This window comes from Trichoderma atroviride, chromosome 3 (assembly GCF_020647795.1).
Source record: "Trichoderma atroviride chromosome 3, complete sequence".
Classification (NCBI taxonomy): Eukaryota; Fungi; Ascomycota; class Sordariomycetes; order Hypocreales; family Hypocreaceae; genus Trichoderma; species Trichoderma atroviride.
Window position 1 is genome coordinate 2,580,824 of NC_089402.1, and position 24,303 is coordinate 2,605,126.

The 24,303-nt window shown below is 49.6% G+C and overlaps 10 protein-coding genes and 1 non-coding gene across 11 annotated transcripts; 4 read left to right on the top strand and 7 right to left on the bottom strand.

Annotated features, from left to right (window-relative positions):
* Window positions 1-907: 907 nt before the first annotated feature.
* Window positions 908-2,135, top strand: TrAtP1_006070 (uncharacterized protein). Its single transcript, XM_014082721.2, has 3 exons — window positions 908-1,067; window positions 1,218-1,463; window positions 1,532-2,135. The coding sequence occupies exons 1-3, from the start codon at window positions 1,041-1,043 to the stop codon at window positions 1,862-1,864; spliced, it is 606 nt and encodes a 201-aa protein (XP_013938196.1). The 5' UTR covers window positions 908-1,040; the 3' UTR covers window positions 1,865-2,135.
* A 217-nt stretch (window positions 2,136-2,352) lies between these two features.
* Window positions 2,353-3,105, bottom strand: TrAtP1_006071 (uncharacterized protein; the record flags this gene model as incomplete). Its single annotated transcript, XM_014082722.2, has 2 exons — window positions 2,911-3,105; window positions 2,353-2,853 (listed from the first exon to the last, which is right to left on the bottom strand). The coding sequence occupies exons 1-2, from the start codon at window positions 2,983-2,985 to the stop codon at window positions 2,353-2,355; spliced, it is 576 nt and encodes a 191-aa protein (XP_013938197.2). The 5' UTR covers window positions 2,986-3,105.
* A 914-nt stretch (window positions 3,106-4,019) lies between these two features.
* Window positions 4,020-5,027, bottom strand: TrAtP1_006072 (uncharacterized protein; the record flags this gene model as incomplete). Its single annotated transcript, XM_014082723.2, has 3 exons — window positions 4,020-4,648; window positions 4,717-4,870; window positions 4,959-5,027. 3 exons carry the CDS (start codon window positions 5,025-5,027, stop codon window positions 4,020-4,022), a joined length of 852 nt encoding a protein of 283 aa, XP_013938198.2.
* A 2,502-nt stretch (window positions 5,028-7,529) lies between these two features.
* Window positions 7,530-9,717, top strand: TrAtP1_006073 (uncharacterized protein). Its single transcript, XM_066112972.1, has one exon. The coding sequence runs from the start codon at window positions 8,427-8,429 to the stop codon at window positions 9,375-9,377; it is 951 nt and encodes a 316-aa protein (XP_065969058.1). The 5' UTR covers window positions 7,530-8,426; the 3' UTR covers window positions 9,378-9,717.
* A 978-nt stretch (window positions 9,718-10,695) lies between these two features.
* On the bottom strand, window positions 10,696-11,916 carry TrAtP1_006074 (uncharacterized protein). The gene is made up of 4 exons (XM_014082725.2): window positions 11,339-11,916; window positions 11,203-11,277; window positions 11,026-11,146; window positions 10,696-10,971 (listed from the first exon to the last, which is right to left on the bottom strand). Exons 1-4 carry the CDS (start codon window positions 11,516-11,518, stop codon window positions 10,847-10,849), a joined length of 501 nt encoding a protein of 166 aa, XP_013938200.2. The 5' UTR covers window positions 11,519-11,916; the 3' UTR covers window positions 10,696-10,846.
* Window positions 11,917-12,544: 628 nt separating this feature from the next.
* Window positions 12,545-12,629, bottom strand: TrAtP1_006075. The gene has a single exon. It is a non-coding gene; the product is annotated as a tRNA-His (tRNA).
* A 530-nt stretch (window positions 12,630-13,159) lies between these two features.
* TrAtP1_006076 (uncharacterized protein) lies at window positions 13,160-14,988 on the top strand. Its single transcript, XM_014082726.2, has 8 exons — window positions 13,160-13,457; window positions 13,521-13,611; window positions 13,671-13,931; window positions 13,988-14,011; window positions 14,062-14,083; window positions 14,132-14,174; window positions 14,223-14,448; window positions 14,524-14,988. The coding sequence occupies exons 1-8, from the start codon at window positions 13,203-13,205 to the stop codon at window positions 14,739-14,741; spliced, it is 1,140 nt and encodes a 379-aa protein (XP_013938201.1). The 5' UTR covers window positions 13,160-13,202; the 3' UTR covers window positions 14,742-14,988.
* A 2,631-nt stretch (window positions 14,989-17,619) lies between these two features.
* Window positions 17,620-18,047, top strand: TrAtP1_006077 (uncharacterized protein; the record flags this gene model as incomplete). Its single annotated transcript, XM_066112973.1, has 2 exons — window positions 17,620-17,668; window positions 17,731-18,047. The coding sequence occupies 2 exons, from the start codon at window positions 17,620-17,622 to the stop codon at window positions 18,045-18,047; spliced, it is 366 nt and encodes a 121-aa protein (XP_065969059.1).
* A 354-nt stretch (window positions 18,048-18,401) lies between these two features.
* TrAtP1_006078 (uncharacterized protein) lies at window positions 18,402-19,988 on the bottom strand (the record flags this gene model as incomplete). Its single annotated transcript, XM_014082728.2, has 1 exon — window positions 18,402-19,988. The coding sequence occupies one exon, from the start codon at window positions 19,986-19,988 to the stop codon at window positions 18,402-18,404; it is 1,587 nt and encodes a 528-aa protein (XP_013938203.1).
* Window positions 19,989-20,695: 707 nt separating this feature from the next.
* Window positions 20,696-21,361, bottom strand: TrAtP1_006079 (uncharacterized protein; the record flags this gene model as incomplete). Its single annotated transcript, XM_014082729.2, has 4 exons — window positions 20,696-20,788; window positions 20,850-20,916; window positions 20,986-21,141; window positions 21,258-21,361. The coding sequence occupies 4 exons, from the start codon at window positions 21,359-21,361 to the stop codon at window positions 20,696-20,698; spliced, it is 420 nt and encodes a 139-aa protein (XP_013938204.1).
* A 927-nt stretch (window positions 21,362-22,288) lies between these two features.
* Window positions 22,289-24,120, bottom strand: TrAtP1_006080 (uncharacterized protein). The gene is made up of 5 exons (XM_014082730.2): window positions 23,852-24,120; window positions 23,745-23,775; window positions 23,377-23,693; window positions 22,758-23,304; window positions 22,289-22,686 (listed from the first exon to the last, which is right to left on the bottom strand). Exons 1-5 carry the CDS (start codon window positions 23,993-23,995, stop codon window positions 22,577-22,579), a joined length of 1,149 nt encoding a protein of 382 aa, XP_013938205.1. The 5' UTR covers window positions 23,996-24,120; the 3' UTR covers window positions 22,289-22,576.
* Window positions 24,121-24,303: the final 183 nt, after the last annotated feature.

Here is a 24,303-nt window from a genome sequence, read left to right on the forward strand (position 1 = left end):
CTTTATCCGATCGTGATGCTATAGCGCACCGGAGAGGCTTGTCACGGCCATGCTGGCAACGTCCAGGCCATGAATTGCATCATTCTTTCTTCTCAATGATTAACATCTTTCATTTCATCAGTAAGCGACCAAAGAGAGGAAATGCAAAAGGGGGCATCTCATCATTTGTTTAAACAAGGAAAATCGGTTCTCCCATCTTCAATCCCGCGCGCTTAGTGACTTAGCAAAGCTTTAGCTAAGCTTCGGCCGTCCACTTTTTTCAACGCCCCGCCCAACCCACCGGCGGGGTCAGCGCCGTTTGTCAGGCTCAAGTAATGCTGATTGTAATGTTTTGTTTTTTTGAAGCACTGCTGCAAATCTACACAGAGGCGAAATCTGGACTGTGAAACTAATTGGCAGCCAATATTAATTAATGCTGACACGATGATTACAGTCTCTTTTTTGTATTTTTTTTTTCTTTTCTGGTCAAAGCTCTGGTTTCCTATTTCGGCATCTCGGAAACTCCCTACCTAGCAAGTTGACGTTTTTGCCAATTCATCGTGATTACCAATTGCAGCCAATGTGCATTCCAGCGATTCAGCCCAGATCTGATGCCTGCCATTATGTGATGGTGCCGTAAAACCAAGTACGCTATACTTGTAGATGTGGAAAAAAGAGGGTCTCTTCGGAAACGATGTACCTCACAATGCCGTGATCTCATAGCCAGACGTAGAGGTACCGCGGATATGCAAGCACACCACACACCACACACCTCGACCTTTTTTGGAGATGCAGCAAGCAACCTTTCCACTAAGACCCAATTCATGGCTAGGCGTCTCGGAATTCAGCCGGGTCCTTGCATGGCCCTGTCCCCCTGGGTATAAGAACTCAGGTCCTCCCTTCCCTCCTTCTTCGGATCTTTTGGAAAGCCTCATCACAGTCACTCACAGTTGTCTGAATTCAAAAAGCTTCTTCCTTTTCTTTTACAGCTTAATACTATTTTTTTTTCTTTGAGATACCCCCCCCCCAGTTTTCCTCTTTTGGAAACTCTAATAATCACAATGGCTCCCAAGATTGCTATCGTCTACGTAAGTTGAGGCCTACCATTCACTTCTCCACCTGCCTGTAGCTATCAATTGGCCGTGCAAAACATCAATTGCATCGCCAATTCTAGAACACAAACATGACAACCCTATTCTTCACCAGAATCTTTCTTTTTACTGACACCAAATCTCCAGTACTCCATGTACGGCCACATCAGGCAGCTCGCCGAGGCCGAGAAGAAGGGTGCCGAGGCTGCTGGCGCCCAGGTCGACGTCTACCAGCTCCCCGAGACTCTGTCCCAGGAGGTCCTCTCCAAGATGCACGCTCCTCCCAAGCCCAGCGATATCCCCATCCTTGAGGACCCCAAGACCCTCACCCAGTACGACGGCTTCCTGTTTGGCATTCCCACCCGATATGGAAACTTCCCCGCTCAGTGGAAGGTATGTATCACACAATCCGATAGTCCTACGCACAAAAGGGAACAGTGCTAATCAGATTCTTTGTATAGACCTTTTGGGACATGACCGGTGGAATCTGGACCTCCGGCGGCTACTGGGGCAAGAAGGCCGGTCTCTTCATCACCACTGGAACTCCCGGCGGTGGTCAGGAGTCCACTGCCCTCTCCGCCATGTCCACCCTGGCTCACCACGGCATCATCTACGTTCCCCTCGGCTACGCCAAGACCTTCCCCGACGTCACCAACCTCACCGAGGTTCACGGTGGCTCTCCCTGGGGCGCCGGTTCCTTCGCCGGTGCCGATGGCTCTCGCCAGCCTTCCGAGCTCGAGCTCCGAATTGCCACCGCCCAGGGCCAGGCCTTTGCCGAGACTCTCTCCTCGTGACTACATGGCAGCAAAGAGAAGAAGTCGGCTGTCAAGGTGGCCCCAACCAATTCGTCTACTCCGGCTGCCCCCAAGCCGGAGCCGATCCCGGAGAGAGAGGAGAATGAGAAGGATGGCTTCTGTGGTCTTCCAGTGAAGTGTGTCATCATGTGAAGGAGATGGGAGAAAAAGAAATGGTCATTTTGAGAGAGGAAGAATAATTATATAACTATACGATATCAGCTGCAATTCTTTTGCCATGACTTTAATTACAATACCTAGCACTAGATGCAATAGAATTGAAGTACATTAATCTTGTCAGTCTCGCTAGTCTTGATAAAACGTCATCTGGTGATTCTTTATAGATGCTCCTTCTTGCATAGTGCACAGTGAGGTTTTCACAAAACATAACACTAGATTCAGTAGAATTAAAATAAATTAATCTTATCAATCTTGCTAGCCTTGGCTATAATGTCGCATTGTAATCATCTCTACTAGTCATGATCCCATTATATATGCTCCTTCTTGCGGAGTGCACAAATCTCCGCCATGCAGTCGACGGAGAGCAAATCGTGGCTTATTTGCTTCGCGTTTTTCCCAATCATCAAGTCGTCAACTAGTTGGTACAAGTAAGTAATGGTAGTCTCTTTGGAAGAACTCCTTCCCAAAGGATTTCCGCCAAAAGACTCCCAGTAGCTGGTCTGTAGATCCTCAATCACATATAAGCCGCCCGGCTTGACGACTTTCCAGAGAAACTCCAGGGAAGTCATCTGCTGGTCCATTGTGTGCCCGCCATCATCTATTATTATATCAAAAAGCCCGTCTGCGGTTGCTTCTGTGGAAAACCTTGCGAGGAAGAGAGTGTCTGCCTGATCGCCGACGAAGACGTGCGCGTTGGGGGTTTTGTCTTGGTATTTTTTGGCGCACTGTCCATCGTACTCGATAAAGTAGAGGTTGACGTAGGGAAAGTATTCGAGCCAAGTGTAATAGGAAGCTCCGGGGCCATAATCCTGTGGGTGCCTGGTGGTTAGAGATTGTCCATCTGATAGAATAGGATCCGCGCTTACCATGTTGCAGCCAAGGCCAATCTCCAAGACCTTCAACTGATCGTCTCGAATGCCCGACAGATACTTGTCGTACATGAATTGATATTGGTGAGTGGTGACTTTGTCTGTGCCATATTTGCGCGCAATCTGCTCAAAGTCTGGGCGTCCGGCGGCGGCTTCATCACCAAAGCTGTTTTCTTGATGAGCGGGATTGGTGATGACAGAAAACGCACCAAGGAAACGATACGCACCGATGAGACGTCAGTTTCTCTTGGATACTCTCTGCCGTTACACTGCCCCACTGGTTGAATACCGCATAGAGAAAGAGGGTGGCGGACGCAACAAAAGCCAGATAGAGGGACCGATTGCCTGTCATTGTGACGTCGAGCCGTGATGATCTTCTCTGGCGATCTTCAGATGCTGCGGAGAAAGGCAGTGGAAGGCTCCGGTGATGAGTGATTCAATGGCCAAACCCTTGATGAAGCCATCATGTAGTGGCTACAATGGTACTGAGAGTCCTTTGTCGGATGTGCGCTGCAGTTCAGCCGAGAGGGCAGGTGCAGCCTGTCTATACACCTGCGGACTGTCTGCTGCCATATTTCAACAAGGGAAAGATGCAACGAAAAGGAATCACTTTCACAACACGGCAACAACAACTGGCTAAAATGGAGAGGCGCGTACATCATACCGCTTGTTGTGATGCCTATTCAGCAAGTGCCACCACGCAAGAGCGGCTCTTTCCTCTCGAGCGCCTGTGTCTACATCGGCAGGTGACTTTGGAGTCACTTCAAACAAGCAACCACGTTTTCAGGTCTGCCTACCCGATCCACCTCTACAAATTGCAATTGCTGTCCTTCATAGAATTACTACGTGTCCATCGCCTCATCTATCTTTTACATGCTTGTACGTGCTCATACTCTGCCGTGTCCATCCATATATCAGTCATAAACTCTAATTTGGGCGTGCCGCACCCCGTCGTCTCCCCCACACAAGCCCTCTTTTTTTTCTTTAATTTCTGTTCCCCCCTTTTCTTAAACAGGTCCGTCTCAGACCCAAAAAATGGATTCGGCTGGAACGGCGTCAGAACGTGCGGATCCGATTGCAGTTCGCCATCATACGGCCGCTGGCGATCATCTCCCACCGGGGGGCGCTACTTTGATCTCTCCGCGATATATTTCAATCACAGATATGACGGGCATAACTAGGAGCAGCATCGACAGAAGCTGACCAAAGCTCCAATCCTTCTCGCCCTCGTCGCTTAGTTTGACTGATGGATGTCCAAAAGCTTGAGACAGCAAAATCACCCGTACCGCCGCCCCAATGGCAACGGCCATCATGAGGATCCATCCCACGACTTGTACGATTTTATAGAATCTCTGCTTCCGGCTATGCAGATACCATGTTGCGAGCACAAAGATGATTACGTTTCCCGCCATTGCCGCGATGGTGCCCACATAAGATAACCCAGCATTGGATGGAGCCTTCTCTCCGTCAACTTTCCAGACACAGGCAACGGGCAGAGTCGACTTGTCTAGCCCCTTGGAGACGGTCTGAAGGACAAACACCCCAGAAACTGACGATAGTGCCAAGTTGACGAACATGAGAAACTGTCTCAGCCATCTCAGAACCCAGTCACGGCGGTAATCTCGAACTAGCGCCAGAAGTGTTGTATTGTGCGTTGCCATGGATAGGAGGGACAACATCCAAATCAGGAAGAAATGATATGGGACAAGGGAGTTCATCTTAGCTAGACCAACGCCTGCGAAGCCATTCATTCATTAGCGTCGTGCTACCTGGAGATATCCGGGGTTCGTTCGAGCCGCTTACTCTGGATGCCGATCCCTTGCATGATCTGTGAGTCGCTGTATCCGTTGAGTAGCTTTCGCCGGGTTGTTGAGTTTTTCCCTTTAAAGTCCACAAGAATAACGCTCGCTGATAAGATGATGGCCAGCAGGGCTGTGATCATGAAAGAAAGGAGAATCTATGCGTCACAGTCAATAGGGTGCCCGACGATGGCAGGGCCGTGGTGTTCTCTCGCGACCTTCTGCCGCGAGTGCCGGTCAACATACTCCTTGCCCTGCAACCCCCGAATCACTGGGGGTGGATTCAGGTGCAGACGTGCAGTTCAGTGTCCCCATGTTGGAAGATGAGGAGATTATGCTTTGTCAAGCAATGGGATCATGAAATGAAGATTGTGGAACGAAGCAATTACGAGCAATGTCAAATTAAAAGAAGAGAAAAACAGAGTCGCCAGCTGATGCCAGTCTACTTTAAGAAGCAATTTGCATTTGAGGACTTGGCATGGTGGGGAGCTCTCATTATGCCCAATCTGTTCGTATGACATCTACAGCAGCATCTGATGATGGACTAGACTGGGCGGCTCACCTTGAAACACGGGAGGGTGTTTGGGCTGCTGGAGCCGCCCGTCATCGACTGGCCAAGATTTTTTGCATCTGCCACATCTGCCACGGTGGCTATCAATACCCTGCGCTTCGACATTCCTGGGCGACAAAACTGCTTGGCTGCCGCTGCTAAGCCATACAGCATGAGGGCAGGATTCAGGAATTCGCCAGGATCTGCTGTTGTTCTGCTAATCTTGGAGCTTAGAGGGAAAAGCTTAGGTGATGATCATCACTAGCCACCTTGTCCAAGTTTGGAGGAGCACAGTCCCATGGCCTGCCGCCATAGGACCCCGGCAGTTGGGCAAAATGAGTTCCACTGCGCACTGAAAACAGAGGCACGCCTTGCAACCCTGCAGCTCAGCAACATGGTCTGTCTACCTAATTCGGCATCAGTCACAATTGAGTTTGCTTTTTGTTCTTCTAAGCTGCAGGACGCTTAGATAGCGCCTACAGGGTACTCTACGAATTATAAGCACTGGTGGTTGGAGATATTATCATCGATACGAATCACATGAGGTGAAGTTCGCTTTCTACCGTGTCAGCCCACGCGACCAGCTTGCTTAGCTCCTTTGAGAATATAATGAAAAATGACAACCGGGGGTCAAGAGGGGAAAATGAGAGCAACGGGCTTTGCTGATCGACCGTTCGAGAATATTAACATTAACATGCTCGAGGCTACAACATACATTTGGGTGCAAGTGCCTATTATTGGTGTCGCACCACAGCGGCCCTTTATAAGATTTGATCCGACTTGAGCGCTGCAGTCGGTCCCAAGCAGGATATTAGCCCTGTATTCTGTCTTCAAAGGGGAAAGAAGGGGAAGAGAAGATCATGAGCCGTGGCTGTGTCCTCCCTTGCTTTGTCTTGCGGCAACCCCGTTGTTTTTTTTCTTAACTTTCGCCCCCAGCTATCGGGATAGACTTGCGGCGGCCGACCTCTGATAAAAACTCCACTCATGCGCCCCTACGGAGACAATTAACCAATGCGATGCCAGCTTTATAGATGCCTATGGCTGCAGGGATACTGACTTGGGAAAAAAACAAGTTGAAACTTTTGTGATGGAAGCATGGGGCACTTCGTAACTGCACAGCACGCCGTTGCCGCCATCTCATCTCAACACCAGACGGCACAGTTCCGCCAAGTACAGACTTATTTCTGAGGCACCTGAGACATGGCAACACATTGCCCCGTTACCGGCTGACTGGATCAATAGGAAGCGCATGCCATGTATGAAGTACGGATGCCTCTGGTATAATGAGTGCAACGCTGCCTATGCTCAATTAGACTCTCGCCTCTCAGCCGAGCTCATTGGGAGATCTCTAGCGCTAGTCGCCCGTAATAACGATCGACGCGCGAGATGCCCTGTCTGTCAGGCTGCGTGTGCCTTCTTCTTGTCAAGGGATGGGGTCTTGTCCCCTATCTTCATCAAGGCAAGCCTAGCGCCAAGGATACCTGGACGATCCACGCAACTATGAACCGCTCGGACTGAGGCCCAGCTGCTTGGATCGGTCCAAGATGCTTGTCATCAGCGGACATGTCGGACGATGGCCATTGTCGACCAGACGGGCGGCCGACGCCGTTAGACTAGGACGGCAGCAGCCCTGTCCGGCCACCGCGCTGGCCGCGAAGGCAATGGCAAACCAGCGCCGTTTGCTGCCATCGTCGAACTTCGAAGTGACCCCTTTGAGACCCGGAGAGCCGCAAGTGGATCGTGGGTGCGCTAAACAGCGGCCGTCGCCAACAATACCGAGCGCAGGTGCAAGTAGTGGCAGGTGGGCCGTGGACGTTGACCTGCGTTCAATCCTATGCTCCCCGGCATAGTAAGCTTCAAGTGCATATAACGCCACCGCAACAGCAGCAGCAGCAGCAGCAGGCTCGAGAGTCAAAGCGTTTAATTTGCGAGGCTACCAACACCGTATACAGGTATATTAAGTAGTTCATGTACTGCTGGGTAGTGCTGGCAGTAGCCACTACCACGACTATACGGCTGTGTACTTTGTGGTGCTGTTGCTCGACGTTTCAGCTGAAATGTCGCTGGTTAGCCACGCACGAGGATCGCACATGGCTTAGAGGCCCTGGCTCATCAAAACATGCTCCCCATGTGGTTCACCCGGCCGGACGGTTCACTGTTAGGCCTCTGAGACTCTAATTTTGCACACATGACCCAGGAGCTCGATGGGATTTCAAGACCGGGGAAGTGGCCCGGCAAGCGGTGCACCGGAACTGAGTAGCATTTCATGGCCCGCGCCCCCCCCCAGAGGGCAACGGCGCATTTTTTTTTCGCGAGTGTTGGTTGGTGGATAGCTCAGAGATAAACTGGACATGTCTTGGAGTTGGAGCAGGCCAATGCGGAAAAGTGGCAGCAGTAGCATCATCTTCATACCCAAACCCCACATATGAGGTGATGCTATATTGCCTCCCCCTTGCCTTTGCTCGCCAACGCTGCGAGTGCCGGCGAGCTACCGTAGGGCATCCTTGCAGATTTGGCCAAGCTACGGGATCTGTCAGTCGGCGACTGTCTGATTCTCTTGCCCCCTCTAGCGCCAGTTAGCTAACCATACTGCCGGTCCCATGTCAGTGGGTTGTCGAGGAGAGGGGGCCTTTACTCCTGCTGGCTGAGAATTTCGCTCGGCCGCAGACGGTGGCAGCGAGTAGAAGGAAATGTCTATACGGACAGGTTGACATTGCGTTGCCACCGGTGGAGCGCCCTCTCCACGACCGCTTGCTTCATTTCCATTGCCATGTTTTCTCAAAATGGCCCACCGCCCATATTCGAGGCGAGCATGTCTCAGCCTGTACGGAGCAGATGAAACCTGGCCAACGACGGTTGTGAGCAAAAGCTACTTGTAGTATGCAATCCTAACATGTGGGCTCATGCTTGGGATACCACTTTGGGTACATACATCTGGGCCAGCCCTTGTCCTCGCATCCACACCCCCCCTCTCTTCCTGTTATGCCACCTTTGCGGCGGCGCTTCCCGTAGTCAAGTGCTTGTTATTAGATTGATCTAGGATAATTAGCCAGGAGCAGCTCTTGGGCGCCCTGGGGTTGCAAGCTTTATATCTCTCTGCATGCCTTGTCTTGCATGATATTATCGAGATCAAATCTTGTCCACAAGTCTCCTTCTAGTCCGCCATGATCGTCCTTCCTAGGCCTACTATGCTTCCGAATCTGGGAGCTCCTAGTGCTCACAGCACAAATATCGAGTCTTCTGGCTCACGATTCGTCCACCACTATCATCCTTACCGCAACCCTCAACATCACACAAGTCAGCCTCACCAACCTCACAACAACCGCCATCGTCAACATCAACCTCAAATGGGCCATCTGCAACAGCAACAGCATCAGCAACAGCATCAGCATCGGCGTCAGCTCAGCCACCCACATCCACACCGACATGATAGTCCTCCTCGACGGCAAGAGCAGCAACTGCAGCAACAACAACCACAGCAACGGCAGTATCATTCCCCGCAGCCTCAGCAAGCCCTCCACCATCGGCAGCATTCACGAACCATGCCGTCGTCCCTGATCGAGCGTCTGCCGCCAGATGTCCAAAAGACTGTCTTCTCGTACCTTGACTACGAAGCCCTCATCCATCTATCCACCATGAATCGATACTTTCATCGGGTTCTAGATCCTCAGAGGATGGCCGACCCGGCAGACAAAGCACAGTTCATCATGAGGGCGGCGAAAGACTTCCCCCAGCATCGCCCTAGCGAGAAGGGACATGACTACAAGCCTGGGAACTTTGAGTGCTACGTTTGCTTCCGTGTGCGATCGCCAGAGCATTTTGACATGCTGCAGCCCCAGTCCGTCTATGTCGATATCCACGGCCAAATCGTCCGTGACCGAGAGCCTGACACGCGGTCGGATAGGCTCATCATGCTTCGACGATTCTGCATCTCGTGCGGCGTGGACACGGGCATCCATGCTCCGTTCGACTGTCTCACTACACGGACGGGGCGCGATCTTTGGGTCTGCAGATGTAGGAAAGTGTGGTCCAAGCCGCTCTGTCTTCGGTGCCCTGACTGCCAGGGAGACTGTCCTCTCCGGCCAAGAAGGAAGCTGGGTGTTGACCGTCCATGATTTGCGTGTTTGCGTTATTGGCGGCGGATTGTATGGTTGGAGATGACAATACTGCGTTGCTTGTGTGTTCTTGGTGGCGGATGCATCAAACCGGATCGGAACTGGGAAAGAGTGTGGACAAACTCTTGGGACGAGATATATAATTACGGCCGTTTTGTAGAATTGGGGGGGATTCTGAGGGTGGAAGGGTTACACAGGGAACTTTGGGGCACAAAGGGGAGTTATGCATTGCTGGCGTTTACGGGGGTTTATACTAGGTACACGAATACTAGCATGAGATTGGCATTTATCTTACTACAGAGGCAGTAGCTGCTGCTATGAATTTCATTCCATCACATCATCTCCAAGCTTTCTATCTAGAGTAGTAAGATTAGTGAAAGTAGTAGGAGTAGATAATTCAAGTAGAGGTTTTAAAATCCTACTCCATTCTAATTGCTGGATTCATCCATGTTTTCAAGCTCTTCATCAGCTTGGATGCTTTCCATCCAACATTGCACTTGCGTATTTCCAGCCATCTTCGTCCCCGATACTACTCTCTCCTTCACGGTAAATATCCCCACCACTACCACCATGATCCGACAAATCTTCCACGCGACTCATGGCCATGATGCGATGTAAATCTCAGGACCTATGTCATACCCCCTGCAGACAAGCCGAAGGCTCAAAGTCCTGGCGTTTTAGCTAGTGGAATTGAACAACAACAGATCTGTCATCGGTTTCTCGCAGTGGCTTCAAGCCCATTTCTCCATTCTTGTAATACCAAAAAAATGCTTCAACATCATCTCTAGCGAAATACTGGAGAGACCCAGGACACAACTGGTGGTGAATTTGTCATTGGCTGGCTTCAGCCAAGGACTGTACTCGAAGGATTCCCTTCAATTGGGTGATTGGTGATCCATTTATGGACGGAGATCAAATTTTGACAGCAATTCCCAGATATTTAATCTTCCATTCTCCCTCTCCAAATGACAACACACCTGATATACTCCCTCCTTCCAAGGCCCCAAGACATTCTGGAGTTTTAAAGTAAGCTTTCGCAAGCGCAGTATGCTATCTGTCTTCGGGCCGTATATGAGTTTTCAGTAATGATTCTGAAATGTTATAGGCAGTTCAATGTGAAGGAGCTGCCATAACGAAAACGCATCGTGAAATATAATCTCTACGAGGGACGTTTAGCCAAGTAAAGCAACGAATATTTCGCCATATTTAACATTGCGTACAACGATCAAAGAGGCAGCCTTGTCATGCAAACGAGTTATGTAGTGAGCAGCACAAGAAAGTCGCCGAAGAGGTAAAAACAGAATGAGCAGTAGCATTATTTAAGCAAAAAGAATAATCAATTTGATCTAAACGAATTAGCGCTCACAACCGTGTAAAATAAGTTGACGCTTGGTCGATGCTGGGCTACTCTCTAGTCCTCTTCATGATACCTTCTGCTAAGTCTATCGGCGCTACTTCAGTTGCCATCCTTATTGCTCCTCATTGGCTTCGTCATTCAGAGACAAGGGCAAAGAGATGTTCTTAATGGGTGTGTCGTCTGCATCGCGAGGGACCCAGAGCGGGAAATTGCCTCTGACCACTTCGTCATACCATCCTGGAGATAGGTCAGCACCGACTCGACATATAAGCCAGGAGAACACCTTCGTACGCCTGGCCTGCTCTGTGAAGTGCTTGCGCTCATGGCTTTTTGATCTTCTCTCGACTGGTAGGAGATGATAAATTATATAATGCTTTCTTATGCCGCCCGCCATTTTGTGTTGTTGCAACCTCTAGAGATGACTCAGTATTAATTCATGTATGAGAAACTAAACTGAGCTCAACTTACAAACTGACAAAGGCGGTTGTTGTCATCCCGGTATCGACAGAAGATCTCTCCAGGTATGAGGATCACTTCGCCGTTCTTCCGGAATGTGTCAGCACTTGGGCCACCGCGTGCAAAAGTTGAGTGAGGTATGTCATACTTGGTTGAATTGAAGAGGGGGCAAAAGTTGCTCAAGTCGATTTGCAGGCTGGCCAGATGCTCCCAGATCCGCGTAGCATATGCGGCTTTCGCGAAAGGAGCGGTAATGATTGACTCCTCTGACCATGATGAAGTGATGGATTTGTCTCTGAAAATAAGCGATATACCTTTCCAGAGACATGTCCAGGAATTGTATGGTAGGTAGTTTGTAGCAGAAACAAATTCGAGCGCGTTGCCCTGCGATGCGTTTTACAGCGCCTTCCTGATAGTCTTCTCTGCGCACCAGAGTTTAATTAATGTTTTGGCAACACGCAAGCACACATGACCAGAAGAGAAGGTTTGAGGATTCAGTACAAGGTTCAAACAGGCTTCGCTCTCGTAGCAGCGAGCACTTGCGATTTGTCCAGCCTGACACGCCGGCTACTCTGCTTGAGCCTGTCTGGTAACTTGAACGAGCGTCACGAGTAAAGTGCAAACACTGTCGTGTTGTTGCCCTTGCTTGCATGTATCCCCAGCAGTCAGATTTCTTTCTTGGCTGAGTCAAGGAATTCGCAGTAGCAATGTATATCTCTATTTCACTGACTGCCGCCAGAAGCTTCGCCCGAGAGCTTAAAAGAGGACGCCCGAATCGCTCATCGAATCTAAAGCCATATGGAATCTTCCACCCTTGCGGTGGTGCTGGCAACCACTGATCAAGCCCAATAAGAGAGATACCAAGCTAATTGCGCAGTGGCGAAATTGCAAAGAGTAAATAAACCACCTGTCAAAAGAGTAAAAGGTGGCTAATGCCCTGAAAACAAGTACATCTACATGTATTCAATCTCTGTGTGCTTGAAGTGGGACGGCTTATACGATCTACCAAGCGATAACTACACCCTGAGCATCCGACTTTGGCGGATCCACAGGCTTTGGGGGAAAATATACAGTAGAAATGAGGAAGAAATAAAGATGCTGTTTTCTCCAAGAATCAGTCACATAGGTTTTAGTGATTCAATTCGCTTGGTAGCTCAAAATAAGAACTAAAGAATTCTCCGCAAAACCAGCGTTGCCAGGTCAGGGATGCTTGATGCCCACACGCCCACTTGCAGGCTTTTTTTTCTCCATTGATGTGAGATCCACAACAGCGACTGGATACTGCTGGTTGCGCCCTACTCAAAAGTTGAACTTCTGATTCATGATTAAACAATACCAAAAAAGGGCAAAAAAGTGCCATTACGAGGAGTCGAACCTCGGTCTTCAGTGGTTTGTAGTAATACCACAAACTGATGTCTTAACCGTTGGACCATAATAGCTAGCACTTGTATTGATACTAATTTTGGGAAAACTAATTACATAAAGGTGCAAAGCTAACTGCTAGTTACGAGATGGCTTTAATTCAGTTGTGATTGTGACCAAGATGCAGGATTTCCAACTTGAGTAATACCATTCTACTACTGTACAGAATAAGTGCATAGGCTTGTGAAACTGTAAAAGATAAGGCCACAAAGAGAAGCAATCCGGTTTTACATAGAGCGGCCATTGAAGGCCACTAGATGATGGCCATTGATAAGACGACTCAAACAGTCAGAGGCCTCTCCGCATTGCGTTTGACAAACGCCACTGCAATTGCAATTTTACCTTGGATAAGTCCTGTATGAACTAAAGAAACGAGCTTAGACGGCTGATCCAGATAAGAAAAACACTCACTCTATGAGCCTCCGCTAAGACTGAAGTAGCAGCAGAAAGTCGATGGCCGCTTTAGCGTCATGTAGTCCCCTCAATCCGGCAATTATAATGTAAGTGCCATCGGTCTCTACCCCTCCGTCACAACTTATTTAGAAGCTGCCCGAGATTGTAATTTCTTAAACACCACATTCCAACTCAAAATGATTCGCTGGATCTCGTCTACGGCGCTGCTTACAGTTCCTGTGAGCGTCTGCGCGCACCAATTCGCCGCGTATGGCGGTAACCAGATCCCCTTTTGGGCTCATACCGACGCTGCCGTTGACGAGATTGACTTGTCGACATACGATTTCTCGGGCATTGGCACCTACGCACATGTTCCTTATGAAAACTGCTTTGTTGATGACGGCTCTTCGAAACCCTTTGACATTGCAATTTTGGGTGCTCCATTCGATACTGTTCGTCGATGTCTCCCTCAAACTATCTCTGAATGTTGTCTTAGACTAACTGCTTGAACCTAGGCCGTTACTGCGAGGCCGGGTGCGAGGTATGGACCTAATGCTATAAGGGCAGCCTCACAACGGAAGGCATATGGATATAGCATCTACACGGGTGAGAGATATTGACTTAAAAAGTAGTATCTGCATAGTCTACTTACTATCTACCATTAGGTCGCGATCCCGTCCATGACTGGGCTCGGATTGTTGACTGCTTTGATGCCCCCTTAACGTGGCTTGACAACCGCGCAGCACTCAAGACGCTTGATCAGGCTCACAGGGTCATCTCTGGGCGACCAACAGCTCACCCCGATGAATCAACTGTTCCAAGAATTATAACCTTGGGAGGAGATCACACAACGACTCTTTCGGCGTTGCGTTCCACACATAAGCGATGGGGACCGGTTTCCGTGATTCATTTTGACAGCCATATTGGTAAGATCCAGACTCTTCCAGGCGATGAGATGATGGGATTCTAACTTTTGATACAGATACATGGGATCCAGCGGTTCTAGGTATGGGGTGCCCCCAAGCCCTTAGGAAATCTCTACTAACATTGACAAAGGCGGTGGCATATCGGATTATGCGTAAGACATGGTGTATCCGTTACAGTTCTTTTACTGATATCTATCAAGAGGTCTGAACCATGGCACATTTCTACACATTGCTCATGAAGAAGTGGGTTTTACATGGCCGTATTACCGACAATGTTGACATACTTCACAGGGACTCATTCTCAATTCCTCAATCCATGCTGGTATTCGTGCTCCTTTGACCCGTCGGAAAGCGGATATCCGAAACGATATCCGATGTGGATTCGAAATCATTACAGCAAGGGATATCGACACCAACGGAACGCGAGCCATCATTGATAGAATCCGCGAACGAGTTGGTGATACTAATACTTATATTAGCGTTGACATTGATGTATTAGACTTGGCATTTGCGCCTGGTAAGTCCAATCATTTACCTAGGATACATTCTTTTTATAGAGTCTAGTTACTAACGGAGGTATTTGGCTGAAAAGCTACTGGTACTCCAGAGCCGGGTGGCTGGAGCACTCGCGAGCTGCTCACCGTTCTAGCCGGACTGGAAGGCTTGAACATCATTGGGGGCGATGTGGTGGAGGTAGCACCAGCATATGACGACAACGGCGAGATTACTGCAATTGCGGCTGTTGAAGTAACTCATGCTATTCTCGAGCTGCTGATTGCAAAGGCGGTCAAGGCACCCGATGACGCATAAAGTGTTGTAACACAAGATAGGGGGGTAGATCGTCTCTGAGTATGCATGGGTGTTCCATATGTGTACTCGCACCTTTCTTCAAAGACAGGAGAAGTGTTCCATATTAGTTATCCAGGAATCTTGCGATTTGAGTTCGCACCTTTCATCAAAGACAAGAGAAATCAACAAGTACATCTTGAGCCTGACATCTTCCATAGCCTTTTCGACTTCACCTCTCTCTGCTTGAGACTAATTGACTTCCCTATTCAAAGCGGTGTAGAAAGTAATGACTGTCATGCAGCTCGCCGTGATATCAGCCCTTGTGTTATCGCGTGATCATGAGGGCATATATGGGCACTCAGTCGCATATAAAAATTCTCATAGTTTCTTGCTCCTGTTGGGACTTTCTTTCTCTCTTTTCTTTCTTTCAATCACCCTCGCGAGGTACGTCTCACGACTCGCGATAAGGTGCCAAAGCTCATTGCCAGGACTTTATCCACCCCGAGCTGCCCGATTTATACCAACGCAAATATGTTGGCATCTCAATGTCTGACGCCACGTCGGCGTTCGTATTGTTCATTACATGGTAAGACTTACAACTTTCATTAGTCGACACTTAGTTGCTGATGTATTGCATTCGGTCAAGATTTATAGATTGGATATGCCCATCAATGATGCGGCGTGCCCCGAGACTGCGATACATGTGGAGCACATTGTTGAGACTCACATGGCATATCACATCAGAGTTTTTTTTACCTACCGGCACATGAAGTCTCTTTCGCGTCAACTATTCACGGCATGATGCTGGAGCCTTCTGGGGCCAAATGTTATTCATGATGGAGGCAGGACCGCACATCCAGACAAGCGACGTCATATTCAAGATGCTCAAGAGGTTCCGAGCCCAGGCTAATATAGACATTCATCAAGACCTTGATGAAGTTTGGACTTTGAAGAGCCATTATAGAGGCACGCTTGCATGTTCTCGCGCCGTTGAATTGACTGCGATCTAACCAGTTTCACAGAGCAATTCACCCGACGTCATTACTGGGTATAGCTATGTGGCTGTTGGTCACTTGAGGCAATCTACCCTCCCCTCTCTTATGCTCCGCCGACAATCCAATTGGAACACAGTGATTGTGCGCTTTGAACTGCTTGCACAGGAATTACATCGCCAGTGCCGGGACTTTATCCGCCGCTCATCGTGGAGCGAGATGAGGTTGGGTGAATTCAGCCAGATACTATCGTGAAAGAGAGGGGCATTTATGTTCTGTGATTCGCCAATCGCCATTGCCCTTGCATCTCAACATACTGAGCCTGAGTTGATGAATGCGTGGCTAAAAGTGTAATGGGAACCAAACTCAGGCCCGCGCTCCAGTTTCTCTACAGGACCGACACTCTCCCCCCATGCGATCTACCCAGCCAATGCTTATTCTTCGCCACGAGCAGTGCTGAAATCGAGAATGGTCTCTTTACAATACAGGGAACCACCCAGCCATTGACCACGGGGCAGCTGGCATTCATTTATCAGTACATCAAGAGGTTCGTTTGTCTGGAGGGTACAATACCTGTCACAACGCTCCATTATCACGATACACATCATCCTCTACCCTCTCCGTCAGTTATAATCACCCTCCAACCTTCCAATTACTTTCCGACGTTGTCAATCGAACCTGGGCGTCATAAACGCACCGAGATCCGCTGTCTTTCGACCGTCGCTGGTCCAACAGCCCGGCATATGAAGGGACTTGAAGCTCTGCCGATTGTGTTTTCCTCGTCTAAGCCATAGCAAGCCGCATACTACCCCGACAAAGCGCCGAAACTCTGACGACAGCAGCTGCAATGATCTGCTAATTAGCCGATACAAACCGGTTGCTCTATCGCCCTTGAATGGTTGGCAAAACCATGATATATCCCCATGCACGACACCCCACGCTGTTATAAGTCACATCGCAAAGTATTGCAGTAAGCCGAGCCCAACATCTCGGAGCCATCGCGACGTCGCAGAAGAGAGAGGTTCTCCCTCGTATTAGCCGCGAGTGTGGCCTAACTGGCTTCACGGCCCGTTGCATGAATGTGCTGGTATCATACCGGAATCTCCCATACGCTGCTCCAAATTGCCCCAAATAAGGCGACAAATATATTGGCGCGAGATACTCATCTCAAAAATGGACTTTACGAACGAGACAGAATGATTCCCAGAAGATATGAATTGAGCTTGTTTTGGATTATATTGCCACAAGATGGCAATAGAACAAAAAAAGATGAAAGCAATTGATCTTTTTATTGGAACACTCCATCAACAGGCGATACGGTTCCGACGGCTTGCCCATATCAGCTACTCTATCAGATGATATGTGTCGATAAACTGTCTTCTGCTCTAACAGACGACAAGGTCCCAACGGCCAGCCCATACCAACTACTATATCAGTTGATATGTACCAAGATATACAATCCACACGCGCAACAGAAGAACACCGCGCCATAGCAACCGACCTATTCCACGATTACAAATTGGCTATATGAACCCACAGCTATATAGGCATCATCCACCTTGAGACTGAGGCTATTCCTGACCATGATTGGCAGCCGCAAAACAGCACAGAGAGAGTCGAGTCAAAAAAGGCACTTGTTTACCAGACCAAATGTGGTCATGGGAGACTGAGGACCCTATCCGCAATGGTTTGAAGGGCAAAAAGACACAGAAATGGAGCTCATCCCTGGAAAAGCTTCACCTTTAGTGGGGGAAACAATGGACAACTTATCAAACAGACAATGGAATTACAATGGAAGAGACGAGTTGACTTGTCGACCGCAATGGTAAGAAGGCCAGAGATCTCGGTGAAAAGCACATCTTCTCAGGAGTCCGAGCGTTAGTTCGAATACGCCACAATGGCTAGATATGGGTGGGAGCGACTTACAGAACCGCGACAACCCGAAAGACCTGAAATGTAAGCAAACTAGATTCCCAAACTGGCTGTGTATTTGTGTTTTATCTAACAGAGCTTCTTAGTTGTCAACAGACTCAATACGCTGCTATACGAGTTAAGGGCTCAGTCTCGACCGAGTAACGAGGATAAACAGCATCCCGAATCGCCTTTGATTGCTCACAGAACTAAAGCAACAAGAAAAGCTCCCGTTTGGGTAAAAGGAGAGACATTTCCTGAACCGCGAGTACAGAAAAGTTTTCCCGGCAGGCCCCCGACCAAGTTTAAGCAACCCAGCCAAGCGGCATATCCATTCAGCATCATTCGACAAGGAAATGGCACAGCTTGCCCCTCCAACCTGGGAAGAGTGTGGGCTTCTATCTACACGAAAAGTTTCTCATGAATCCATCACGTGTGGTAGCCAATCGACTTCAGCTAGACCAAGCAAGAGAATGACTATTAAAATTATGACACAGCTTTATTTTGGTCTTTATACAAATACAGCAAATTAGAAACAAAAATCTATCCATCTGTGATAATTCCTTACAGCTTGGACAACTATCAAGAAAGGCATAGGAACTGACATCATAAAAAAAAAAGCCAAATCAGGAGGTGTGGTACATATGTACATATAAACAGAGAGTATCATTAAAACTATAACGTCATAAATTATTGCTGCTTCATAGTGACGGTTTATTTCCATACCCGACAAATTCTAAGATATCCAAACCCCAACGCCATAGACCATGCTCGCTTTTTAATCCCAGTATCTGATATCTCCATCCAACCCAGCAGTAGCAACCTTGCTCGTTTCCTGAGGATGCCACTGCACACACGTCACCGCCTGGTTGCCCGCCTTCAGCTTATGATACATCTTGCACGTCTTCCAGTCCCAGAAGCAGACGTAGCCGGCCTGATCACCGGAAGCCAGGAACTGGCCGTCGGGACTGCAGTCCAGATCGATACCCAGACCAGCGTTGTTGTGGCCCCGGTAGCTCTTCTTCCTGTTCTGGCGGAACTTGTCGTTGGCTCCGTAGACGACGATTTGGTTATCTGAGCTTTGATAGGCGACGTATTTACCGGATGGGTGCAGTGCTGCTCTCGTCATGGGGTACATGTCTGGCTCGGCGATGTACTTGATCGGCACGGGGATATTGTAGTCCCATGCGCGGAGCGACTTGTCGTCGGATGTCGTCATGAAGCGACGGTTGTTATCGACAAACACAATGGTGTTGATGGCAGCCAAGTGGTGGTCATACTCCTGAACCACTTCGTTCGGCGTACGTATATCGAACTGAACAATTTTCTTGTCTGACATGCCAGCAAGGAACTCATTCGAGTGCTCCGGATCAGGGTTGAATCTAATAACATGTGGCGTTTTGCCAGTCGTAAACTTGTTGATACAAACGCCCTTCTCCGTGTCCCAGAGCTTAATCATGCGATCATACGAAGCAGACAAAAACTGTGTTCCCGAGTTGTTGAAGCAAATATCCGACACCGACTTGGAGTGGCCCGAGTACGTCCGCAGCAGTTCCCTGTCGTGATACACATCGCGAATCTTGACTGTGGTGTCCGCACCGGCTGATAGAAGCAAATGTCCTGAGCTGGGGAAGAACCGCAGCGCATTGACAGCTCCGTGGTGGTCCTTCCAGCCGTGAACCTGCTTCTTCGGGATAAAGTTGGTGGTGCTTCCAGGCTCCTTGCGCAAGTCGACGTCCAAATCCTGCGGCACATGCATATATGTTCGGCCCTGGTAGTCGTACTCTTCGGAGCCGTGGAACGTCGTCGTCTCGTCTCCCAATGCCTCGACTTCCTTGCGTCGAGTAAGGGCACCAGCAGGCGCCTGTAGGACAGTTCCACTCTCAATGACTTCGTCCTCGTCGATCTCATCATATTCTTCGTCGCTTGCCAGCTCTTCATCCTCGCCAACGACCTCGTATTCTTGCTTTTTGAACTTGGCCCAAGGTCCAACATACGCTCCTGCGCCCTCGGCGATGGTTGCGTCGCCTTTCTTCTCTCGACCAGCCCGTAGATTCGCCGCCTCGGCCTTGATGTCTGCGCCGCTTTGATACTGTCGCCCAGGCCCGCCTTTCCTCTCGATAGCCCTGTGTTTGCTCCGGAAGGTATGTTCGCTCACAAATGTCTCCTCAGCATGGCCAGTGAGAATATTTTTGCGTTTCAGTGTGGTCGTTGCATCCTTGTACGGATTTGCTGGGCCGGCTTTTGGCCGCGAAAGATCTTCCGCAGTGTAAGGAACGACTGCATGGTCGGGCTCTGCTTGTTGGCGCACCACGAGGGCATCCTGGGGCGCCATATTCGGCGGGTACTCTCCAAAATCCGCCATGGTTTCGATTTTTGCGACAGGACGCCGCAATTGCAGATTCAATCGTGGGCATGCGATTACAAGACAAGCCCGCTCTGATGGGCAGAACCGTGGCGCGTCTGACGCAGAAAATCGAGTCACGTGATGCACTAGAAACGCTATGATGCTCCAAAGCAGCTGTAGCTAGCCGAGCTATGACGATGGAGGGGGTTATTGGGATGCAACCGAAAAGGGACATGTACGATATATAGAGGCCAAAGACGAGAGCGCTGTGCAAGATTTACAATTAACTTTATTAACTAGATTTTTGTCTTCCCTAGTACTCAAAGCTTCCATCATTACTCCACATAGCTTCAAACAAATTTGGCCAGCCCTCCTGCGGAAAAAATAAGCAAAGCAGGAGGCTGCGCAACCCAAGCCGCGAAAAAAATCATCTCTCGTAAAAAGAGAGAAAAAGATCGCCTCAATGTATTAAGCTCCAAGCGCTTGTATGTCACCAGACGCTGTGCTTAAAGCTGCAGGTAAAGCCCGTCTCTTTCTCATCAACAGCTGCTCCACCGCTTTGCCAGCTCCGTCGTAGTTCTAAACATCCACGGCCCATTTCCCATTCGTGTCTTGCCCTACCGGCTCCTCGTCAGAGATCCCGTCATGTTTAGTTTATCGATCCTGCCAGAGATAATGGTATCGTATGGTGGGGTAGGGTAGTATCGTCAGTCATTCAACACGGTTTACGAGGACTCATCGCGGATGAGAGCAACAATCATGCTGTAGAGGTAGAAGAAGAACATGATCAAGTGGAAGGCCAGCTTGATGAATGACTCCTATAGGACTGTTAAAGCCGTGCCCAAAAGAGAGTCGAGTATCCTATACATTGCAACGTACCTTCTTGTGGACATTAAGCTTTCGGAAAATCTCGGTGGCATCAAGCAAGTGGGTGTTGTCAACAATTCTGGTTCAAAGCTCGTTAGAAAAAAACTATTCCACGCCGCGGCAATAATCTGGCTCGAGGGCAGCTCACTTCTTAATGTTGTATCCAAGCAAGGGCAGGTTGAGAATAAGGGCAACCCAGTATCCGTTGATCAAGAACAAAAAGGTCAGGAAGCCATGGACGGCAGCTTCGGGCAGGATGTAGGCGTTGAGGCGGTTGCAGAGGTCGATGGGGTTGATGTAGTCGCTACGAAAAGCCGAGTTAGCCATGGACAGACATGAGCCACAAAGGGCCCGTCGATAAGACGCATTTCCTTGCGCGCATGCGTCGGACGTCGAGAGCGGTAACACGGGATGCCATACCATTCCAAATCACTGTACATGATGGTGAAGAACACCTGCAGGAACAGGTTGACGGCGTTGATCAACACCGACAAAAGGAACAGCCACGCTTCTCCAGACATCATGCCGGTGGTCTTTGAGGGTTACGTGAAGTTGTAAGTCGGGAGAGAGAGGCGGCAGAAGAAGAGCTGGAGGTGCTTCTTGTCGGTTCGGTTGTCACAAGCTTTGAGCTCTGGCGCAAATTGGACAAGGTTGGCGCGGCGTGCAGGAGGGAGGGGGGAGCTGCTTGGAATTAGTGGGGGGGTTCGTGATAAAGCTCGTGCCCGGAACGGAGAAGCTGCTGCGTGCGGTCGGTGCTCACCGTAGCAAGGCGCGGGGACGAGGCAAAAGCAATGCTGCGAGCACAGGCGGGAAAGATGCGAGGTGGCCTCAAGCGTCACGGGCGAATGATGCGATTCGGTGGTGGAGAGGGAGGGAGGACGCGGGTTTGTGGGCGGCCTGGCGAGAGACAGAAAAACCTGGTGGTGACTGACCTCAACTGGAATTAGTGGTATTTGTGGCGATATACGGAACAGAAACCTGCCTGGGGGGGTGATTTTGAGCTGGTCCCAGCAGCCAACCAGCTCGGCCGAATGGACCGGTGGGGGCTTTCAGCGCTTCTCCAGCAAAGCAAACACTAACAGGAAGCCTCGAGTAATGTCAAGTACATCAATTTGATAGGCAGTCATTACAGAACATGAAGGGCTCAATTTATCAACAGGCATCCTCTAGGCCTGCTATCTCGTTGCTGCAGCTGCAGCTGCGTCTCAATCAATCAGCAGACACACCTCTCTTGAGAGATGTGATCCAACCGAGCTCGACCAACGTCTGTCTAGTGCAATCCTACGGGGCATTAGTGGCACGACGCACCGCAGAGCTCCAACGACCGTCCATTTTCATGTGAATTCACCGTTGCAGGGCACACATACGCTCCTCAACCCCACAGAGCAGCTACATCCGTCTATCTGCTATATCAGTCTCTACTCTATACAACAAAATTTGTGAAATACGTTGGAGGTTAATCTTGTTCAATTTCCAAAAATTGCCTGATAAACAACGAGCCTAGACTTGTCCAATTTCTCGTTGCGCATAAATCATGCGGGACCCAGCATCAATGCCTACAGCGACCCTTGTAGCAGAGAAAAAGCGATCAATCTATTGCATCCGCAGCACACCACGACGCCAGAACCCTATCGCTAACTTCTAGGATGCCCACATCATACAATACGCTACATAATGATGGTATTCAATCATATTCAATCACTTCGTCAAAGCTTCAAATTGATCGTACATTGCGTCAATTACTCTCCATTGGCCACCTTCTCCGGCATGGGAATCGGCCCACCCGGCGAGTCGGCCGTCCGTGCCGTAAGAATCTCGCAGCCGTCTTCCGTAACAAGAAGTGTGTGCTCTGCAAAAAAGTATAAGTGGCATGTCTCACAAACAATGGGTTCTCCAAGACAATGTGGATTGTAAACGTACCGAACTGGGCTGTTCGCTTTCCGTCAATGGTTGTGCTGGTCCAGTTGTCGGGCCAAGTGATATCTCTGTACTTGCCCAGAGCGATCATGGGTTCAATGGTAAAGGTCATTCCAACCTTGCACTCACCCACAGCCTTGTTCTTGGCATAGTGCGGGACGTTGGGCGGGCAGTGGAAGAGCTTTCCGACGCCGTGGCCGCAGTACGTTCTAATTACGCTGCAATCCTTTTGCTTTGCAACCTTTTCGATAATGTTTCCAAACTCTCGGATCAGGACGCCCGGCTTGACGGCCTTGATGGCCTCGTCGAGAGACTCACGTGCTGCCTCCACTACTCTTACGCTGTCGGGATCGGCCTTGGCCCTGTCGCCAATGTAGTATGTCTCGTTAAGATCGGCGTGGTATCCACCATGGTACAAGCTGATGTCAATGTTGAGGATATCGCCGTCGAGGAGAATGCGCTGATCGGGAATACCGTGGCAGATGACTTCGTTGACGGAAGTACAGCATGATTTGGGGAAGTGGTTGTAGTTGAGGGGTGAAGGGTAAGACTAGATGAATGTCAAACGGTGAATCAGCCTTGTTTGCCCTGTTTTTCATGTAGAGAGCATGCCATTGCTCACCTCGCGCTCTATGCAAGCCTTGTGAACAAGCTCGTCGATGAAGTCGGTCGTGACGCCGGGCTTGGCTGCGGCGGCGGCAAGATCGAGGACCTCACGCGCTAGCCTGCAGACCTTGCGCATCGCAGCAATGCCCTTTGCATCGTGGACATCGATCTTGTTGCGGTTGACCAGTGACCGGCTGTACTTGGGGTCGCCGTCTTGCCACCAAGTGGGATGAGGAATCGACTTGGGAATGGTACGATGCTCGGACAGAGGATAGACGGGGCGCAGCGTGCCGGCGAAGGGGAAGCTCGGGAAAGGATTGTAGTAGCCGGTGACTGGATCTGGTAAGAGTGGTTTCGGAGGAATGATGTGGTGGAGGATATTACTTTGTGATTTGTGCAGGGACTTGTGGGTGCTCTATTCACGCAGAGTCAGCTCGTACTCTCCGCATCTTGTGTTGTCGCTCTCTCAGCAGCCATCTGGATGTACGTACCCAGTTCCTCTTGAAGCAATCCTGGGCACAGAAGAAGCTGTCCTTGATGCCAAGCTTCAAACATGTCGGGCACTGCAGCGCGCCAGCCTCGTTATCGCAGTCTGCGCCTAGGCACTTCTTCTTGGCGGGGGGTTCGGCGGCCATGGTGAAGGAGGGTCGGGATGCGGTATGTAAGTTGAAGGGAGATGATAGGAGAGCGGCTCAAAGTAATGATGCTGCGAGCGATTACAAATATGACAAGAAGTTGGACAAACCTATCATCTAAGTTGACGGCAGATAAAAAAAATTACTACAGCAACTCGGGCCAGATTAGCGAGGCTATGTACAAGCAAGGGCGGCGGTTATTCCGCACTTGGCCGTCTAGCGGGGCACTTTGACGGGCGTTATGCGCTATAACAGTGGTCAAGGCTCTATATCTTACGATCAAAGGGCAGTGAGAGAGATGTGGAAGA

Excerpts from the sequence above, each read along its gene's own strand:
- TrAtP1_006070 (XM_014082721.2), top strand. The coding sequence starts at position 1,041 with ATGGCTCCCAAGATTGCTATCGTCTAC. Across the intron at positions 1,068-1,217 it reads CCAAGATTGCTATCGTCTAC|TACTCCATGTACGGCCACAT; the intron begins GTAAGTTGAGGC and ends CCAAATCTCCAG. Across the intron at positions 1,464-1,531 it reads ACTTCCCCGCTCAGTGGAAG|ACCTTTTGGGACATGACCGG; the intron begins GTATGTATCACA and ends TTCTTTGTATAG.
- TrAtP1_006073 (XM_066112972.1), top strand. The coding sequence starts at position 8,427 with ATGATCGTCCTTCCTAGGCCTACTATGCTTCCGAATCTGGGAGCTCCT.
- TrAtP1_006074 (XM_014082725.2), bottom strand. The coding sequence starts at position 11,518 with ATGTCTCTGGAAAGGTATATCGCTTATTTTCAGAGACAAATCCATCAC. Across the intron at positions 11,147-11,202 it reads ACAACCGCCTTTGTCAGTTT|AGGTTGCAACAACACAAAAT; the intron begins GTAAGTTGAGCT and ends AGTCATCTCTAG. Across the intron at positions 10,972-11,025 it reads CTTCACAGAGCAGGCCAGGC|GATGGTATGACGAAGTGGTC; the intron begins GTACGAAGGTGT and ends ACCTATCTCCAG.
- TrAtP1_006076 (XM_014082726.2), top strand. The coding sequence starts at position 13,203 with ATGATTCGCTGGATCTCGTCTACGGCGCTGCTTACAGTTCCTGTGAGC. Across the intron at positions 13,458-13,520 it reads TGGGTGCTCCATTCGATACT|GCCGTTACTGCGAGGCCGGG; the intron begins GTTCGTCGATGT and ends GCTTGAACCTAG. Across the intron at positions 14,084-14,131 it reads GGTGGCATATCGGATTATGC|AGGTCTGAACCATGGCACAT; the intron begins GTAAGACATGGT and ends ATATCTATCAAG.
- TrAtP1_006080 (XM_014082730.2), bottom strand. The coding sequence starts at position 23,995 with ATGGCCGCCGAACCCCCCGCCAAGAAGAAGTGCCTAGGCGCAGACTGC. Across the intron at positions 23,694-23,744 it reads GTCCCTGCACAAATCACAAA|TCACCGGCTACTACAATCCT; the intron begins GTAATATCCTCC and ends TACCAGATCCAG. Across the intron at positions 22,687-22,757 it reads AAAGCGAACAGCCCAGTTCG|AGCACACACTTCTTGTTACG; the intron begins GTACGTTTACAA and ends ACTTTTTTGCAG.